The sequence below is a fragment of the Neophocaena asiaeorientalis genome, unplaced genomic scaffold, assembly GCF_003031525.2.
Source record: "Neophocaena asiaeorientalis asiaeorientalis breed wild unplaced genomic scaffold, Neophocaena_asiaeorientalis_V1.1 scaffold155, whole genome shotgun sequence".
Classification (NCBI taxonomy): Eukaryota; Metazoa; Chordata; class Mammalia; order Artiodactyla; family Phocoenidae; genus Neophocaena; species Neophocaena asiaeorientalis.
In genome coordinates this window covers 3,577,588-3,599,019 of record NW_020173040.1, presented here as the reverse complement: position 1 = coordinate 3,599,019, position 21,432 = coordinate 3,577,588, and the positions used below count along the sequence as shown (strand labels likewise).

Below are 21,432 nucleotides of genomic sequence, written 5' to 3'. Positions count from 1 at the left end.
CTCCTAACAAAGTCACTGGCAGCCTCTCAAAAAGTGAGCCAGGTGGACAGGGCTCAGTCCTTCACAGCCTCTGGGCAGCATTTGGCCCATGCCTTCCTCCCTGACCACTGGTTTCTGAGTCCAGGCTTTCCGGGACCCCACCCCATGCCCTCTCCTAGGGCCTCCACCTGTCTGGGTCTCCAGGGCTTCCATGACCACCTTTGCAGCGAACCATGATCTCTCTAAGGTCCCGACCTCAGATCCTAGCAGCCGTGGACACTTGCTTGGATGTTCTGATGACCCTGGCACCCAGTGAGGCCCAGCGGGTGGGTCGGCCCCCCACCTCATGCTCACCCCTCCCTCAGAGCCTCTGCAGGAGCTGCTCCCTCCCCAGCAGCATCCCTGCCTCTCCTCCCTGACCTGCGTCCTGCCGCCCACAAGCCAAGGCTTCATCTCCCAGGGTCCCCGGACACACGCAGGGACCAGCATCCCTGCCCAGGGCCCTGCAGCACCCAGGGCTCCACTCAGGGCTCTGACTGTTACCACAACAAGCAGCTTCCCTTGACAATACTGATTTGAACTGTTTTTATCATGAAGAGAAAAATAAACCCACTCCAGGAAGGCAGAATGCTTTGCTCCGCTTTAAAGGGAAAAACTCCAGAGAATTTCAGTTATTATAAGTCTAGAGATGACAGTCATGGTCACACCACTGCCTCCTTCCTCACAGCCCCATGCCTCTGTTTCTCCCGTGGACAGGAAAACAGCCAGGAGTCCCAGCCAAGTCCCTTTGCCGTGGGGGCCTGGAGAGCCTCGGGACCTCTCGGTGGGAGCAGGCCTGGAGGGAGGCCCCGGGGTGTCAGGAGCCTCTGCCTGGGCCAGGGTGGGCTGGGTGGCTGGCCGGGGCTAGGGGCTGCTGAGCAGTCCCTCCCCAGGACCCCGAGGAGAGTCTGTCGAGCCTCGTCCCTTCCCGTCACACGGCCACTGGCCTGCAGGACTTGATCGCCTTGTGGACGGCACTGTCTCTGGTTGCATCCCCTGGACGCTGAGCCCAGCACAGGGGACCCCAGGGCTGATACTCAGGGGGTGGCGGGAACGGATGGGCCCTGCCGCCTGGCCAGCTCACCACGGGCACCTTCTCACAGGGTGAAAGTGCGAGGTTGGGGCCTACACCACCTCCAGGCGAGGGGCTCCCGGTGGGGACACGTGTCAGGGCAGCTCCGTGGCTGCTGAGACATCACAGCATGCCCCTGATGCTCCGGGTCTGTCTGTGTCTCCTCTGACTGATGCGCAGGGCCCAGGAGTGGCTGTAGCCCTGTCCTGGTGCCCCTGCTCCCTTGATGGCTGTGACTGCCCACCACGCCCCAATCCCTATGGTGCCCTGGGGGACTCCCCCATGGCCCTACCACTCCGTCTGCACTTGGGCACCATATGGCCTTTCCCGGTGCTCACATCTCTCTGCCCTGGCTGGTGCCCCTTGATATTCAGCAATGACAATGATGAGGGCTAGGATAATAATACCAAGAAAGGGCACACGGCTTTTGCTGAGTCAGACCCTGCCATGTACCCAGTCCTGTCCATTACAAACATCCTGTTCCATCCGATGTGCTTGGTACTATTCTGACCCCATTTCACAGATGAGGAAACTGAGGCCACACATCCCGAATGCCTGCCCGCTGGGATCAGGCACCTCCCTGGCTGTAGCCGCCAGGCCTCTGACAAGACCAGGAATCCAGACGAGCTCTCTCAGGTGTCCGGATGACTTTGACAGTGGCCTGTAGCTGAAACAGCCCAGAGACCCCTGCATACTCAGACCATGGCCCAACCCCACCCCGGGGGGCCTCTGCCCACGGGTCAGAGCCTGGGCCCACTCTTTCTGCACTGTGTCCCCAGCACATCTGAGGGGAGGCAAGGAAAGGCAGCACAGACATAGGGTTGGAATCCCCGCCTGGCTGTCATCTCTGCAGGATCTGCTCGCTGCACCTGCTGCCTCTGCTCCCCCATGACCTGGCTAAGACGACCAGCATCCCACAGGTTTGCTGAAAGGCTGAGGGAGATGCCAGCGCAGGCAGCAGGACCGGGAACGGGGAACTGGCCTGTCGGGGTCGGGCCTCACCTGGCTGGTGGGGGTCGGGCCCACCACGGCCTCGTAGGGCGGCGGGAGCTCGGCGGGGTAGAGCAGGCCGGGGCTGTTGATGGTGACGCGGTACAAAGTGCCGAATGGGGAGGAAGCAAAGTCCAGGTGGAGGCCCCTGGAAAGGCAGAACCGCGGAACATCACTCCTTGGGTAAGGAGCCCAGACCCTTCCCGTTTCCCTCAAAGCGATCAGACCGATTCCCCGCCTGGAATTCTCGTGTTTGTGAAATAAAAGCCTCATTCATTAGGCAGTCCTCACTTTTGTTTTTTGCTGGAAACTGACACTTTCAATAAACTCTATGGCCTTTTCCATGACAATTAAAACCATCATACAGCTGATTCAATCTTTAACTAAATGTGACATGTTCTATTAAATGACCACAAACCGACGGCAGTATTGTGTTTTGTGAAGAGTGGGACAGGGCTGCTCCTGCCTGGCTGGGTTTCTTCTCTGATGCCCTGCAGTGAGGCCAGCGGAAACGCACGGGGCTCTGAGCCCTGCCACCTCCCCGGGCTCTGCTGTCTGATCCAACAGGCCTTCATTCGCCTCCCCCTCTGCTCACCTTCCCTGACAAGGAGCACCTCCCCTCCCCCAATGGGCCTCCCATCCTTGGGCCCCAGCATAGCTCAGGGAGGTGTCCCCAGGGAAGACCCACCTGTGGGCCTCAGTGGTGGGCGTGCAGGTGTACTCCGGGGGATAATAGGGCGGAGGGGGCAGTGGAGGCACAAACTCATCAAAATCCAGGGTCTGGTGGAGGACAGTGCCGTGCGGGGTCATGCAGGCCGGGCTGACGGAAGGCGCCCTTTGTGGAAGGAACTGCAAAACAGAGAGGTTCCGAGATCAGGACGGCTGCTCTGGCTCTAACGTCATGACATACGTCTTCGTTATGTCTAACGAAGGTAACTGTGCAGAAGCTTTAATGATGCACTTGGAACTCAGGTACTTAAACCCGTCAAACCGTGACGGCTAAACACACATTTAAAACGGCAGCTCCGGGAGGATCACACCCCCTGCTCCGGAGCCTCAGCACGTTCGGTTCCCACGCTGCTACGCAGATGCCTGTCTTCTGAGGCAAAGCACAGTCCGGGAAGTTAGGTTCTATTCCTGCCACTAAACCTGTCTCCTCTGATGAAGAGCTTGTGGTCAGAGGGGTGCCTGCCGCCCAGGGCTGAAGACAGCACTTCCTGGAGTGAGTTCCTGAGAAAACACCAGACTCTCAGGATGTCCCTCCCACGCCCTCCCCAACCCCTACAGTGAAATAAACTTGGGCAAAGCCACTTTGGTACTCCCTCCTTGGGGCCCTGTCATGTGCATTATGAGTGTGTTCAAGGCCCTGAGAAGGCCTGCACCAAAAAAATCCGTTAAATTGTTTAGCCCATTCATGGAACATTCCTCAAATATTTTGTGATGGGCCCCTTTGGACACATAGTATCCATCAATATTTGGCAGTTCTAGGGAATTCACACACTTTGGAAAAACACTGCTCTGAGGGAAAAGAATCCTTCCTGAGCTCTAGAACATTCTGGGGGGCAACCTCAAAACTGAGAGGCTGCTTGAGCAATGTGAGGTCAAATCACTTAAAATGAAGCTGTCTCTGCCTCATTTTCCATTTTTGTTCTTGGGAGGCACCACCCAATACCTGCTGCTCCTTCCATGGGCCACTGCTCCCCAGAGATGACCTGTGGCGTGGAGGTAGCCGAAGCACGGCTCCAGGTCCAGGGCACACCTCCCCAAGAGTGCCTCCAGCTGTGGGCAGACCCCAGGCTACTGAACACTATGCTCTGGGACCTCCCACTGCATGGGGGGGCGGCAAGGGGTGGGTGAGACCAGGACCCAGAGTCAACTGTCCATGGCCAAGCAAGGACAGTTCCATGAGGAAACAGTGAACTCTCCAAGCTCTGCAGGAACCTGCAGAGATCCACAAAGGGTTAATGTAAAAGATGGTATTTGAATGGGCCTGAAAGATGAAGAGGATTTCAATGAGTGGGCTCACAGAAGAGGCTCCGAGCTCAAGAAGAATAGGTGAGCTAGTGGAAGATGTGTTTACCGAGAGCAAATTTCGGTAAGGCTCTAGAAGTTACTTCCTAATTCTGGGGGCACTGGGGAGCCAGCGAGGGTGCTGGAGCTGGGCAGCAGCTCTACTGAAGCTGTGTGGTAGGAAGTGCCTCCTAGCAGCAGCGGGTGGGGTGGTGGAACATTTCTGGACAAGTACAGGTGAGGTCGCGATTCTGAATACAGTCCACTGCTATGAAATCAGCATGCTCTAGACTAATGCAGAAAGAACTGGGGGTGGGTGGGGGGCATGTCTACATGTGTGACACATCAGACTGCACATGTCTAAACGTGTGACACCTGCCTTCTTCACACACAGAGCACGGTCCTTGCCCCTCCAGCTGGTGTGACCCATGGTTTGTATGTTTGGCCGTCTGAGATAGGGGTGCATCCATGGCCAAGGGCAGAGTGTATGTGTCTGCCAGCCTTGACTTTGGAAAGCTGCTCGCCCTGCAGCTACTGCAGGAAGCTGAGCAGCCACTATGAAGCCAAAGGTCCTGGAGGTCTCATGGGGGAAGATTTTGAATTTGCCTTATCAGAAATTAGAAAAATCAATAACATACTCAAGTGTGAAATGCATACACCAAAGCGCTTTTCTGTGGAAGATCCAATCCCACCAGGAACGCGAGAGGTGAGGAGGTCCAGGCAATCCTATTAGCAGGTTTAAATGAGTCAATGCAGTCACACAAGGGAGGCTTTTTAAAGTCTAAACGACCGTCTCCGTTTCTGCCCTAAACTCCAATGGCCTTTCCAGGGGGGGCATTGGCCTATCTTCGTGGAAGCCTGTCAGACTCAGCAGCATTTACCCCGGCTCCTTGGCTTCCACAGCCGGAGGCCCACGAGTCACACCGACATCTCCCTTGACACCCCTCAATATCTGTCTGACGAGGCAGCGTCTGTATGGGAGCCCAGGGTCACCAGCTCTGGACTCTGCTCTGAGACAGGGGTGTTGAAGGTCTGCACCCCACGGTCCCAGGCTCCCTTGCAGCTGGCGTCCTGTTAGGTTCTGCCAACGGGGGCGTGAGAGGGAACCTGGTGAAGAGGCAGCAGGGAGGGGGGTTCCTGTCACTGTTCCTGCCCCTATGTCCTCCAGCTCTAAGGGTGGCAGAGCTTCTGCTGTTGTCTCTGTGTAACCTCCAGGCCCTCCTTGCTCCTCTGCCTTTCACCCCCGGCTAACCAGCTCCCCGCATGAGCTATGTCGAGCTCCTTTTCTCTCCTGGGCCCCGGCCATGGGGTCCATCATGGGGTCTGGTGCCGAGGGCCCAGCAGGTGCTCTATAAGCATGCACTCCACAGGTGAACACCCTCCTCCTCACTGCCACCTCCCGGCAGCCCCCAGGTTATCTCCTCCTTGCGGAAGCATCTAAATCATCTCTCTGCCTTGGTCTTCTTCCTCCTGTTCTGCTTTAAAAAGCTTTGTTTAGGGGCTTCCCTGGTGGCGCAGTGGTTAAGATTCCGTGCTCCCAGTGCAGGGGGCCCGGGTTTGATTCCTGCTCAGGGAACTAGATCCCACATGCATGCCGCAACTAAGAGTTCACATGCCACAACTAAGAAGCCCACGAGCCGCAACTAAGACCCAGCACAACCAAGTAAATAAATAATTAAATAATTTTTTTAAAAAGCTACGTTTAATCCAATGTGATGAGGTCACTCCCTTTAAATACTCTTTTACAAGACCTCTGCTCCCTGAATCCCACCTAGTTTCCAGCTTCTTTACCCACTAACCCACTGATGCCCCAAATTCCTCCATCTGCCTTTGGAACCAACCCCAAGTACCAAACTCAGGCTGTCCTCTCTCCCCAGATCCCGCCTCCTCTCACCCAGCAACCTCCTGGTCATCCTTCAGGACCCACAGAAATGTTTGCTGCCCACCCGCACCCTCCTCGGCCCCTCATCTGCAGGGCGATGGCCAGGTGCAGAGCTGAGCCTGCATCTGGGTTCGCTGGGGAGGAAACGTGCCCTGAAGCATCCCTTCTTTCCCAGGGGGTTGTGCTTGCCCTGGGCCACCTGTAAAAGCCCTGGTTGGTCCGTGTGGTGACAAAGGTACACCTGTGCCTGGTGAGCAAAGTGAGGTTGGTACCTGGTTGAGGTGTTCACACACCTGGCATGGGCATCATCGCCCAACCCTCATCATCCATAAAAGAGTTGTTTGCATTATAGACCCTGTCGGGGAGAAGCCCATTCTCAGGGGTTTGTTCTGGGAGGTAGGACCCATCTTAGGCACGTGCTATCCTTGAGAGAAAGAGCAGGATTATTGCCACAGTAAAAGTTTTCTGAATGGACCTCTCGTTGGTGAGCTGGAGCTCTGCCCCTGTGCTCCGGACCCTGGAGTGATGCCCTCCCCGGTCACCCTGCTGCTCTCTGGTCCTGCCACCCTTGGATGAGCAGGGCTGCCTCCTCAAACAGGTTCAGACCAGTTTTAGTTACTACTGTAATTTGCAATGAAATATGAATGCAGATGGGAAAACTTGCTTGTTCCGTGAAAACCGAGTTGAAGGCTTTGGAAAGACTCGATAGCTAAGCAGAAATTACTGCCAAGGTAGGTCCTGGCCAGGCAGTCATAACAGAGTGGAGAAGAACCGTAAAATCTCCCGGGAGTTCTGCGTGCAGATGGCTTCACCTGTGAAGAACCGTAAAATCTCCCGGGAGTTCTGCGTGCAGATGGCTTCACCTGACTGACTCCAATCAAAAGGAACTAAATTTGGAAATCATGGTGGCTGCGAGTTCCATGAACTTGATGCAGTAAACACAACCTGATACACCAAAGAGACCCATAATCAAAGAGAAGATCATGGCCCCAAATCAAGACTGGGGGACAAATGCTCATTTGCATGTTTAAAGCCAAAATAAAATGCTCATGGTATGTATCATTTTTATGATTGTCTGCTGTAGCTGGCTTTTTAGGTCAAGCAGACACCCATTATTGGTCCTGATCTGAGAGGGTAAGTAGCACCTATGACCCAGAGACCTTTCTGCTGAACCCAGACCTCAAGGCAGGTCACTGTGGGTCAGAGGAGGGCCGGCCTCAGTGGGGAGAACTGGAGAGGGGAAGATACAGGTGAACTTGAGTGATCTGCGGGTTCCCAGGGGGCACTACATCCCTCCCTGTCCGGCCAGCACCCATTCCGAGCTCCGTGCGCAAGCCCACAGTAGCGTGTCTGTGACGGCCACGGTACCCTGCCTGCAGCTTCTGAAGCAGCTCTACTTTACAGGGTGTAGGATGAGTGGAAAACATAGATGACTGTAATAAAAGATGAAGTTAACAAGTGTGTGCGAAATGGAGATGCAGGTAATAGCAGACCATGTCCCCGAGGCTAGGTGGTTGGCAAGAAAGTAAGTGGGGAGGAAAATAGTTTCATGGAAAACTGAGATGACACTTAGGAAATAAAACTAAAAATAGGAGATTACAGACACTTTGGAGGTAAATGCTTTCTCCACTAAACTGTATCAATAAACTGAATTTTATCATCAGATGGTCTTTTGCCACTATTTCCAAACACATTAGAGGAATTCAGCTTGATAAATTCTGACAATAGACATAACAATTTGCATCTCACGTAGATATGCATTCATTATATGAATTCTCCCCAAACTCCTGATCATCCCAAAATGCTGGTCCACAAAAATAAGAATAAAATTATGGGTTCCTTCCATGTGGGCTAAGGCCTTTGCTGTGAGTCACAGTCTGCTGATGGGTGCCCCGTGGTTCTTCCTGCATAAACTACACCCGTAAGACATTCTCTGACTTTCCAGTTCTGTGTTTTTACAGCAGAGCCAGAACTTCAAGGTACTTGGGAAGCAATGTGTATGCAGACACCCCTTCGATTTTTTTCAGGTTTTATCCCAACCCCTTAGAGTTGTCTGACCCACTTCTAAACTGACGGCAATATATTTAGTGACCCTCTTTCACTGACTCTTTCCAGAGCACTCAATTTTGTTGTAACAGACATAACTCTCTTTTTGCACTCATATTTCATTGGCTCACGTAGTACTAGAATATGCACTTAGAGTCCACATACCACTGGCCTAAACTGGTCTGGGGATAGATACAACTGTCCCTTAGAAAGCTGATGACCCAACTGCTGGGAGCATAAATGGCCCATGGGTGAACCGCAGAGGCTGCGGGGAGTAGGGGTGTGCTGTGGGCAGCAGGAAGAGCATCTCCCAGGTGGGATGGAGAACCGCAGCTGGCTGGCCAGTCATGTCAGCACAGGTTGGTCAAGTGTTATACTGGGGCTTCCCTGGTGGCGCAGTGGTTGAGAGTCCGCCTGCTGATGCAGGGGACGTGGGTTCGTGCCCCGGTCCGGGAAGATCCCACATGCCGTGGAGAGGCTGGGCCCGTGAGCCATGGCCGCTGAGCCTGCGCGTCCGGAGCCTGGGCTCCGCAACGGGAGAGGCCACAACAGTGAGAGGCCCGCGTACGGCAAAAAAAAAAGAGTTATAACTGTATGTACAAGGAGAACCATTTGCAGAGGCAGAAACAGAACCCAAATCAAAAACAAGTAGCAACTCAGATAGAGAAATGGTCAAATAACTGACGTGACTTCCATCTCATGGACCACTGCAGATATTCAGACACCTCTCTTTCTGTTGACTTAGCTGGATGGCCATGATTGTTTCAGGTTATAAGACTAAGTCGTAGAGTAACATACGTGGTGTGATCCCATTTTGGCAAAAAGAGAAGGAATAAATGAAGGAAGAAAGGGAAGGAAGGAGAGAGAGAGAAAAGGAGGGAGGGAGGAAAAAAGGAAGATAGACTATTTTCATATGTTTCTATAAGTCCTAAGAAATCGAGAAACAAAGGGAAGATTCACTGCAAATTGTTCTCAGGAGAATGCAGTGGGGGAGGGGAGATGATCAACGTTTTCTTTATATACCTCTATATTTTATTTGTTTCAATGATCCTTTGTGATATGCGGGCCTCTCACTGTTGTGGCCTCTCCCATTGCGCAGCACAAGCTCCGGATGTGCAGGCTCAGCGGCCATGGCTCACGGGCCCAGCCGCTCCACGGCATGTGGAATCTTCCTGGACCAGGGCACAAACCCGTGTCCCCTGCATCGGCAGGCGGACTCTCAACCACTGTGCCACCAGAGGAGCCCCCTATGTTACTTCTTTAATTAAAGAGTTTAACAATATGAAGTAAGAAAATTAAAGTCAACTATATCTCAATAAAGCTGGGGGAGAAAAAGACGGGTAAAATAATTAAGAAGAGCTTCTGAGGCATCCTCAGGTATAACGTAGCTCCCAGCCCCACCCGTCAGGGCATAACCATGACCCCCTTGGGCTGTCCCACTTCTTCTCCAAGGACACAGCACGTGTGGCCAGGCTGGCCCAGCCCCTGACCCATATGGTAACAGCCAACCTCCATGTGGCCACCATGCTTTTTCAAAGCCCACTGACACTTTATCTAAGTCATCCTCTCAGTGGCCCTATGAGGACAGTAGGATATAAACAGTTTTACTTAGAGCAGAGGAAACTGGGACAAATGGGTGATGATGTGCCCAAGGTCAGGTGCTAGTCCCACGGGCGCCACAGTCATGGGCTCTCCGGTGGCTCTGCAGGTCAGTGGGGTAACCGGCCTTCTGAGGAGAGTAAAGCTTGGTCTGTTCCACAGTCCGTGGTCACAAAAGGAGAAGAAAACACACCAGCAGCAAACTCATCCATTTCTATTTCCAAGCCAAGGGTCTGAAGCAAACTTACTCACCAAGTATAATACTTAGCCATGAAACAGCCAGGGGTTCTAATGGCAGCTGTTGTAATTGCAGCCATACTTTACATCTGGTTGATAAAGTACATCGAGGACCACTGCCTTTACGGTCACAGCTGCGATGTCCCGATAACAAACTGGGACGTATTCCCTCCACGTATTTAAGAATCAAAATAGATATTTAAACAGGGCCCCTCCTGAGTGAGAAAAATGAGGTTCAGGGAGGTTCGTAGGTAAAAGCCGTGGGACCCCGACCCAGATGTCGCTGACCTCAGACCCAGGATGCTAGGCCGCTCACTTTCTACACGGAGGACTGACAATGACCTGCACGTTACGTTTCACCACATACGCTATCTTAGCTACGACACACTTTCTTCTTACTTAGTTGGTAATTTGCGTTTTAATTCTGAAAACCTAGGGAATACAAACCTTCAGCATTTCCAGCCCCGTGGTTCTGTGAGTTTGGCCAAATTGGTGTGATATTTCCAGATCGAGAGCAAAATCTGCTGAGGTGACCGGAGCCCCACAGTACTTAACCTTCCATTACACGACACGCTGGAGAGAATCACCAACGTGAGGCCTCAGCGAGCAAGGCCTGAGGTTCATCGCTGCTGAAGAGCTGCTTAATTGGGTATCTTTCAGAAAACTGCCGCCTCTCGGAAAGGTCGGCCCGGTTGTGACAGCTGTGTGGATGTACACAGGGAGGCTGCACGCGATTAGAGCCAATGAATTTTTAACGCCTGGGTAATGATGCTCTCTGGCCCTGCACCTTGATGCGCTGATGCACTGCCACGGGGTGGGTGAGAAACAATAAATCCAACAGGCTCCTATAAGAAAAACTTGCCTTTTTTTTCATGAGATGCTTAAAACACTGGGGAGGGGAGGCAGGGCAGGTCTTGGAGGGGCCACGGGGAAGAGGGAGGGCAGGGTTCCTACCCTTAGCATGAACAGCGATGTCTTCCCATCACTTTCCCTTTATTTGCTGACTTTAGTGGTAACGTAGTGAGCAGTGGGCTGTGTTCCACTCACACAAATAACGAAGAGCCGTCATTATTTATTGAGCATGTATTAATAAGTGTGTGACCTCTGCTCTTGGCCTCATCACTCCCCTGGGGACCAGCACTTCCTCTTCTCTAAGACCCTGGCCAGAGGTTCTAACGATGGCTGGCCAGTGACCTGTCGCTGGATTTTGAGCTCAGGGTTAATTAGCAAATCTGCAAAGCACAGAGGAGCAGGTTTTCAATTTGAGAAGAACTCATATTCTAAACAATCTTCCTTTATTTTTTTTTTATTTTATGCGGTACGCGGGCCTCTCACTGCTGTGGTCTCTCCCATTGTGGAGCACAGGCTCCGGACACGCAGGCTCAGCGGCCATGGCTCACGGGCCCAGCCGCTCTGCGGCATGTGGGATCTTCCTGGACCGGGGCACGAACCCGTGTCCCCTGCATCGGCAGGCGGACTCTCAACCACTGCGCCACCAGGGAAGCCCCGAATCTTCCTTTATTAAAAGTGAATTCTGAACAGAGCCTTGCTCTGGAGGTGCCGGGTCTAGAGGACATCTCAGGCTACAGGACTGTTGCTAACATTACTCAGGGGCACAAACCAGGGGCTACCTAGAGGCACGTGATGGTAGCTGGACCCTGTCAACAAGGAGCTCCAACAACACCTAAAATAAATACATCAGTGGCAACAAATGTGTGAGTTTTGTCTTCCAGAGGGCAGCATGGAGTGACCTCCAAGGATCTCCAAGCCCCACGCGCTGTCGGGGCTTATTGTCCTTGGGGCTTCTGGATGGAAGCCAGCGGTGTCCATGATACCTTGGTCTCAAACTGGCTGGGGAGGAGGGGCTGGAGCCTGCCATTTTGAGTGTGCTGGGGAGGAAGGGGGACCACTCACCATCTGCAGGACGTCGGCGGAGACCATCTGCATGCAGCACATGGCTGTGGCCAGCGCACACACGATGGTGGACAGGACGTTGAGGGCACACACGCTGAAGAGCAGTTCCTGTGGGAAAAGATGCGGGAGGACGTCAGCGTCATCTTGGCAACGCAGACAGCAGGCTCCTCGGCATTGCCGTCAGGGTCCAGGATGAGGATGTTCAATTGTGGGTTTCTTTTTTCATCATCAAAACTGGCCTTTTATAGACACATTTGTTTATTCTTGGTTTCTACATGGTTGATCAAATTACTCTTAGATACTAAGTGATATAGTTTACAATTTTGATAATTATTAGGTAGTCACTGTCTAAGAAAATCTTCAAATAGCCAACATTTGAGTAGGTGGGCAATCTTTGTCAATTATAAAGTATAACTGAAAATTTTGATAAGAATTCCAAGTGTTTTAAACTTCTTTTCTTGAGATAACTGTAGATTCACTTGCAGTTGTAAGAAATCATAGAGAGATCCTGGATACCCTTCCCTCAGTTTCCCCCATGGTAGCATCTTATAAAACTATAGCATGATATCATAACCATGATTGACAATGATACAGTCAAGACAGAGAACATTTCCATCACCACAAGAATCCACCCTCCCTGCCTGTGTTGCCCTTTTATAGACACACTCAACTCTCTCTCCCTGTTCCCCGCTCAATCTCCCTTTCCAGACCCCTGTCAACCACTAGTCTGGTCTCCATTTTTATAATTTTGTCATTTCAAGACTGGTATACAACTGGAATCATAAAGCATGTAACTTCAGAACTGGCTCTTTTCACTCAGCATAATTCCCTCAAGATTCATCCAAGTTGCTGCATGTATCAATAGCTCGTCCCTTTTTATTGCTGAGTTCCATGTTTGTTCATTCTCCAGCCGAAAAATAACTGGGTTGTTTTCAGTTTTGGGCTATTACAAATAAAGCCCAGGAGGATTTGTGCACAGGTCTGTGTGTGAACATGAGTTTTTATTTCGCTGGGATAAATGTCCAAAACTACAATTGCTGGGTCATATGGTAACTGAATGTTTAGTTTCATAAGAAACTTCCTAATTGTTTCCCAGAGCGGCTGAAACATTTTACATTCCTACCAGCAATGTATGAACGATCCAGTTTCTCTGCCTCCATGCCAGAATTTGATATCACTGTTTTATGTTAGCGATTCGGACAGGTGTGTAATGATATAGCATTGTGGTTTTAACTTTCATTTCCCTCACAGCTAATGATCTTTTCAAGTGCTTATGTGCCATCTGTTTATCCTCGTTGGTAAAGTCTCTGCTCATAACTTTTCCCATTTTCTAGCTGGACTGTTTGCCTTTTTTTCTTTTTTAACTGAGTGTTGAGAGTTCTTTGTGCATTCTAGATTCTAGTCCGTTGTCAGATATGTGGTTTGCAAATATTTTCTCCCAGTCTGCAACTTATCTTTATCTAGCCCTGGATCGTGGTGATTTTCTCTTTTTTTTTCTAAAAGCTTTTATAGTTTTACATTTAAATCTGTGATTCATTTTGAGTTAATTTTTGAATAAGGTGTGAGGTTTAGATTAAGGTTTATTTTTATGCTTTTAATTTTGATCTCTACATATTCATTGCTAGAATACAGAAATGTGGTTTGTATCAATATTTGTATTTATCTAGTATCCTGTAACCTCAGGATTTTCTTCCATGTTTAATTTCTTCCTTCCCAATTTGTATGCCTTTCATTTCCTTTTCTTGCCTATTAGCACTAGCTAGAATTTCAAGTATCATGAATGAGAATAAGATGACTAAATGCCGAGACGAGATATCTTTGTCTTATGCTCTCAGAGGGTTCACTCATAGAATTTTAACTATCCAAATACAATTCATTCTTCTTTAGATCATTTACTGTCAAATCCATGCCAGAAACAGAAAAAAAAAATAACCACGATTCACAAAAATGACCAAACATTTAGAATAATTATATGTCCTTCAATATACACACTCATACGCTACTCATATGATAAATGCAGAAAATACTGTAAATACTCAAAAAATTATTAGGAAAAACGGATCTTTCACCAGAAAGACCATGGTATTAATGAGGTTAGTTTCGATTTTCTAATCAAGGGGTTGACAAATCCTCAAGACGAGGTTAACATGAATTTCCTCGTTAACATGAATTGTACACGCACTGTGAATGTTTCAAATGATGGTCTAGTCTGGGAGCATGCACAGGTCTTGCTCATGGATACTTGAACCCATGTGTTCTAATCAGTAGCATCCTTTAAGAAAGTTCCCCAATTTTCTGTAGGCTGCTGTGACTACAGAAGTCTTTGCCCAACCCCCTTCCTCAGAACCTGCTCATTTGTTCTCAAGACTGCCTGTAAGATAGCCAGAAAGGGTGTGATCACGATAATATTACAGAGGACAAAGTTAATATACCATGCAAACGTGAATACAGAGAACAGAGTCATGTTTTGGAGATTTGTTAGGTAGAACTGAAGCGAGTCTCAGCTAAGGGCTAATTATTCTCCACTCCTGAGGTCAGAGTGTTCTGAGAACTCTGAACAAATGTGGGAAGAGTTGCTACTCCCAAATCTGAGTACTGGACACTGTAACCTCTAATCCTTTTCTCAGACTCAAATAGTTTCTTCATGTGCGTCGGCTAATTCAACTGAATACTCCAGGGGGACCCTCTGAAGATCCCAGGGTTCTCTCCCCTCCAGTATTCTGTCCTCGGTCTCCCTCAGACCCTCAGCTCTGTCAGCTCAACTCAGGGAGTCTGCAGGGATCCCCCTGAGTTCCCCATTCTGCACTGTCCCCTGGAGACTCTCCCCTCATTCGCTGACCATACTTCAAGGATCACAGTCCTTCACTGTCTGATGTTCAATGTCTTCGTATTTTGTCGGGTTTTTGTTGCTGTTCTTGTTTCAGGTGGGAGTTTAAATCCAGTCCCTGTAACTCTGTCTTGACCAGAAGCTCTTGGTGGTTCTTAGGCTCATCTAAGTATCCTCTGTAACATTCTTAGGGCCACCTCAAGTGTCCTCTATGAAGTTGCTAAAGACGAAGTAGGATGGGAGCTCAATTGTGGGAAACGGCGGGCACAGATGGGGTTGGGAAGAGGCTACGGTGTTTGGATTTTATTTTGTAGGTAATGGGATACTTCTGAAGATGTCTGATGTTGGGAAAGAGATAACGCAATCTGTTTTCACAAATGATAGACCTTTTGCAGAACCTGGGACATAGTTGGTGCTGACTGTTGAAGTGAATGCCCTTCTGAAAGTAACATTAATTTTGAATATAGACTCATTTGCAACCAAGTAAAACTACTAACAAAAAATAAACACAAATCATAACCTTTTGTTTGAACAAGCGTCATGAGGCAAACACTGCTTTATGTCTCATGGAGCATATTCACTGGATTCACACACCAAAAAGACTTCTTTTTTTCTTCTTCTAGCTGTTTAAATGCATGGCTTTTTGCTAGATGACTACACACCTGGAATTGTGTCTATGTGTTTCTTCAGAATTCTCTTTCTGGCTTAAATAATGCCTTTACCTCTGCCCTTTGATGGGCAAGCACTGAAATCCAAGTTCTATAAAATCTCTTTACAAGGTCTTTCAAAATGGCAAGCGTGAGGACAAGGTGGGTCTTGCATGGTGGATCCTGAGTTTTGCTGCTGGTCACTTTGCATACTTCCTCGAATACAATTAAGGAAATCATGTCTATAACAAATCAAGTATAAAACAAAAACAAAAGGAGATACTTAGGGAAACCTACGAATGATAAATTCTTTAAAAATTCTCTCCAAAGCGAGTAAATTCCGAATATTAACAACACAACAGAGAAAGGTGACAGCCAGGAGAAATTACGCATTAAGAAACATACAAAATTTAGGATTTTGATTCCCCTGTTTGTTGAAAATATTGTTGTCCAGAGGACAAAGGGTCTTATATTCATTACTATTAGCTAATTCACCTGTTTTTTTTTTTAACATGTTTTTGTTTCTTTGAATAAAAAAGAGATTCCAGAGGAGACTGTTATCAGGCAAGGTATGATGAAGGAAGATGAGGAAAGGCTCATAGCGTAAAAAATAAGCGATGAAACCCATGGCTAACAATAACTGTACCTGTGTTATAATTACAAGGGATGGGGTTGGGCTTTATCAGAATTATCCTCTGGAAGCTTCCCAATTACTTGACACAGTAATCACTATCTTAGGCAGTCTTTCATTGCAACAACTGGAGTTCAATATGGAAAAACAGGATGTTAGGAAAGGTCAGTGGACGTGGTGTGGAGCCTGACGAAAGAAACCACGCCTGTCATTATCTTCTCTGTCCAAGGTGGGAAAGGCCAAGTCAAGAACTTGGGTATGCCCTGATCACTCTTCACCCAGACCACTTCCTGGGGTTGAGTTTGCAACAGGCATCCTGGAGGAAGGAGGTCACATGTCCACTGGACAAAGTGGAGGCTCACTACAAAGGCAGCAGATTCTCCAGGCTCAGTGTTCCCTTTCTGTAATGCCCACCACATGTGTGGGCATCCATGAGGGGCCTTTGTATCTTTCCCTGAGACTTGAGGGGCATGAAGAACTGATACAGCATGAAGCTCTGGCCACTGCTTTTGCCATGAGTGAGAAAGTCCTTTGTCTCTGAACCGGGAGTCTCATGTCTTCTGCCAGAGAAGTAGCAGCAAATTCTAACAGGTGCAGCAAATTCTAACAGGTGCAGCAAATTCTAACAGGCTAGTTTGTTAGCTTGAAAGCAAGTAAAATCTCAGACCCTGCACAATTCCTGACAGCATATTTCCCTCTTCAACAAGAGCAGAGACCAGTCTTCTGCTATTCTTTATAGTAGACTATCTCATCAAAATAGGGGTCTGGTAAATATATGTTTGAAAAACGTATGGGATATTTCATTATTCTTTTCTAAATTTTCAGTTTAGACTAGAAGGAAATAACAGGCTTAATTTCCAAATTTCCAACCACACACCAGAAAAATTTACCATCACCTTGAAATAATGTTTTTTTTCAGAGTCTTACATCAAGATTCTGCAAAAACTCTTGGTCATATGATCAGTGTGTGTGTGTGTGTGTGTGTGTGTGTGTGTGTGTGTAAAATCTGTGACTTCCATTTTTCATAAAATTTCTCAAGTGATGAGCCCATCCTGGAACAGATCACATGCCATTTGCCATTTAATTTGTCTCTAGAAAGCAGTTCTTTGTTGGGCTGGCTGGAATACTGATCCTACAAAAGGAGCTAAAATTAGGCTGTCACATGGAGAAGGTAAGTGATTCATGGGGGAATCTGTGAAAGTTGTAATTTCAAGACACAAACATTCTACCTGGAATCCCTATAAGTTTAAGAATTTTTAGCCTTGCTCTGGCCTCTCATCTACCATCAACAACACAAATGCTACTACAAGAGGCCAGGTTTGCTCCTCACACAATATGTGCTATTTGTTCAAAGGCACTTTTAACTTTGAGCAAAGATCCATGAGGAAATTTACACGGGAGAGGCCACAACAGTTAGAGGCCCAGTACCGAAAAAAAAAAAAGAAAAGACACTTAGTAGATTTCAATCACCTTAAATTAGTTAACACTTGTTTTGTGACCTAACATGTGATCTATTCTAGAGAATGCTCTGTGTGCACTTGAGAAGAATGTGTATTCTTCTGTTGTTGGGTGAAAGGTGCTGTATGTCTAAGTCTGCTGGGCTCATTTTGTTCTAGCCCACTATTTCTGTATTGATTTTCTGTCTGGATGTTCTATTCATTATTGAAAGTGGATTATTGGAGTCTCTTACTATTACTGTATTACTAATTTATCCTTTCAAACCTGTCAATATTTGTTTTATACACTTAGGTGCTCTGATGTTGAGTGCATATATATTTACAATTGCTTTATCTTCCTGTTGAATTGACCCTTTTATCATTATGTCATTACCATCTTTGTCTGTAGTGACAGTTTCTGACTTAAAGTCTACTTTGTCTGATATAAATATGGCCACTCCTGCTCTCTTTTGGTTTCCATCTGCATGAAATATCTTTTCCATCCCTTCACTTGCAGCCTATGTGTGTCCTTGAATCTGAGTGTTTTTGTAGACAGTACACAATTGGATCTTGGTTTTTGGTTTAATACCCATTCAGCCACTCTGTATCTTTTTATTGAGGATTTTGTCTTTTTATATTAATTACTGATATGGTAGGATTTACTATTGCCATTTTAACTGTTTTCTGTTTGTCTTGTAGTACTATTTTCTCTCTTTTGATCTCTTCCTGTCTTCCTTTGTGTTGCATCCTTTCTTTTTTCTTGTTTCTGTATTGATAGGTCTTGATTCCTTTCTCTTTTTCTTTTGTTTAATTTTATAGTATTTTCTTTCTGGTTACCACGGGTATTCCATAAAATATAGTTATAACAGTTTTTTATATATATACACATATTAATATACATATTTCCTATAAATTCTAGATTTCTAAAAACTCACTGTGATCCTAATTAGCCTCTAGCTTTAAAATAAGATCAAACAAAGAATTACCCTATATTTATGTGAATTTTAAAAATAAGTTTTGTCAAGAGATTTTTGGAAGAGAAGGGTCCTGCACACATCAAAATGTATTATAAATCTACAATAACAGAACAGTATGACACTGATAAGGAACAGAAGAGAGTCCAGATATAGATCCTTAAAATAAAGAAAAAGTGGCACATTACATAACTTGTGTTGGGATAACTGACTATTTTTAAAAAACAAATCTATACGTGAAAAAAAGAAGAGAGGAAAATTCTTCCTTGTGAACGTAAATGCAAAAATCCTGGGCAAAGTTAAATTCGATAGCGTATTAGAAACACATTATGACCGACTTTGGTTTATTCCTGTGTTACAAGAATGTTCTAACATAAAATAATCTAATGGAATTCATCACATTAAATGAGAAAAACCATATGATAATCTATTAAGATTAGATGTCAAAACAGCAGTTGATATGTCAACACTAGTTTAAAAGCTCCTAATAAACTAGAAATAGATGAGAGCTCCCTTAACTTAAAAAACTCTACAGAAAATACCAGGAAGGACATGGGGATGGTGGCCATTATCACTTCTATCCAACGCTGTACAGCAGGTCACGGCCGTTAAACTGAGAAGACATTAAACAGAAGTAAACTGGGGGAGAGATCAAGATGGCGGAACAGAAGGACGTGGTGCTCACCTCCTCCCACAGATATGTCAAAAGTACATCTACACGTGGAACAATCCTCACAGAAAACCTACTGAACGCTGGCAGAAGGTCTCATACGTTGTTCGTGAATTCCATATTTGCGAATTCACCTACTTGCTAAAATTTATTTCTAACCCCCCAAATCAAAATCCGTGGCACTTCTGGGGTCATTCGAGGTCATGTGTGGAGCAGCAAAAATGTGAGCTGCCTGATGGGCATATTCTCAGCTGAAGTTGAACCAGGCAACCTCTGCCTTCTCATTTAACTCATACTATAAACAAGGGTCCTTTTCCAGGTCTATTTACATGTGTCAGATAAGCTTTGCAGAAGCATGAGTTTCAGTGCTGTTGGCCTCAAGTTCAATGTTAATGAATCAACAATAAGCATACATAAAGCAAGGTCTGAACTGACTAGCTGATAAAAATGTTGTGACCAGAGGCTGGCAGGGTCCTCACCTTGTATTTCCCCTGGGAGCAATGATCCTGTATTCACTAATCCAGTGTTGCTGCAGCTTCATAGAAACAACTACTTCAAATAAAGAGAATTTGTTAAACAAGATCTAAAAGGCACAAACCATAAAGGAAAAGAGTGATAAAATCAGCTATATTGAAATGTTAAAACTTCTATATGAAAAAAGACAACAAAAAAAAAAGGAAAAAAAGGTCTACAGACTGAGGAAATATTTGCAATATGCACAGTGAAGAAAGGATTGGTATTTGGAATATATAAGAAATCTCTAAAAATAAAAAATAAAAAGACAAGCCAATATGCAAATAGCAAAAGATATGAACAGGTAACCCAAGGATGAAGTAACACGATGGCTCTTAACATGAGACTGTGTTTCTCCTCCCTGTGGTCAGGGGATGCGTGTAACCCACTTAATGAGGTACCATGTTCCTCCCCTCACAATGGCAAAAGGAGAAAGCTTGGTGAGGACCTGGGAAATGCAAATCCTGATGGAGAGCCGGTGGCGAACACGTTAGCACAACCTCTTTGCAGAACAACTTGGCGATTCACAATAAAGTAGAAGATGCCTAAGGCCCGGGACCCAGCAATTCCACTCCTAGGAATGTCTCCTGGAGAAATGCTCACACAGGTGCCCAGGGAGACATACACAAGGATATGCAGAGCAACGCTGCTGGTGATACAAATGTCTTTGAAGGCATCCAGATCTCCATCCACAGGGGAAAGGGAAAATAAATGCTGGTCCATCCACACAATGGAAGACTGTGTAGCAGGGGAAACAGACCAGAGACCTGCCACCAAACGGACGACTGTCACCAAATGTCCCCTGAAAGAAGGGAGTTAAAGGTGAATCCGCACGAAAAGAATAAACACCATCTGCGTGAATCTGAGACCAGGCAAAAACTAACCTCACTGTTTAGGGACACAAATATATGATGAACAGCAAAGGCGCAGGGGACATGAGATGCAGCGGGGGGGCGGGGGAAGGGGAGAGGCACTTCCACTGAGCTGATGGTGTTTTCTTGTCTGACTCACATGATTGACGCGCGGGGGTTCACTGTGTCACTTTTCAGACCGTTCTGTGTATCTTAAATATTGCCTAGAAAGAAATGTTCACAATAAGTCCAGACAGTGCATCTGCTAAAAAGAAAGAGCCCCATCTGTACACACATCAACGCACGCACCACCACCTCTATCAGCTGTCCCCGCAGTACACAGCAGGCATACTCAGCGGCTGAAGAAAAGGTAATGAGTCATCTCTGTGCAGGGAAAAGCAAACCCACAAAGAACACCCCAAACCAGCAGCAGCAGGGAGCGGCTAGCACCCCAGGTACAAAGGAAGGAGCCAGGTTCCTAGAACCCAGCAGAAATAGAGCCCAGAGAGGGTTCCCTCCACCAGAGCAGGTAAAAACCCACAGCCTGCGAGAGGAGGAGGCTGGGAACAGATGGCCTGACCTCTCTTTCCATCCTCCCATCTCCTGCTGGTGCCTCTCACTGGGCAAACCCAAGCAGATGCAGAGAGAAGGGAGTCTGGGTGATGCAGAATGCAGAGACCAGCTTGAGGGGCCAAAGCGAGGCCAGACAAAGGAGGACAGGAACAGGAGGGGGGATGGGGCAAAGAGAAATAACCAATTATCAATACCTAACAGAGCTATCTATCAACTATCTCTATGATTAACTGAATAAAGCAAAGCTGCTAATGCAGTATTAATAAAGCTCCTGGTTTAGGTTAAATTTTTTACATATATAAATGCATTTTTTGTAGAAAAAAAGTCTAGAAGAGAATGTATTCATTGCAGGATTATCTGTCTATATACCTGTCTATCTATGTATCTATCTACTTATCTATGATCCATCAATTATCTATCGATTTAGTTTTTAAAACTTTCGCAATGGTCAGTTATTGCTTTTATAATGGAAAATATTCAGTAAGCTTCTTTTTCAGTCAGTGGAGTGTTGAGGAAAAGCCCTAAGGTTTACTGTATAAAAT

At 47.1% G+C, this 21,432-nt stretch overlaps 1 protein-coding gene across 1 annotated transcript in view; it reads right to left on the bottom strand.

The window, feature by feature from the left end:
- ENTREP2 (endosomal transmembrane epsin interactor 2) overlaps positions 1-21,432 on the bottom strand; it is a 171,599-nt gene that overhangs the window by 17,216 nt on the left and 132,951 nt on the right. Inside the window, exons 5-7 of the mRNA XM_024742732.1 lie at positions 11,769-11,876; positions 2,769-2,929; positions 2,093-2,228 (exon numbers count right to left, since the gene is read on the bottom strand). Of these exons, the coding sequence (XP_024598500.1) occupies positions 2,093-2,228; positions 2,769-2,929; positions 11,769-11,876 (405 nt within the window). The remainder of the gene's footprint in view (positions 1-2,092; positions 2,229-2,768; positions 2,930-11,768; positions 11,877-21,432) is intronic.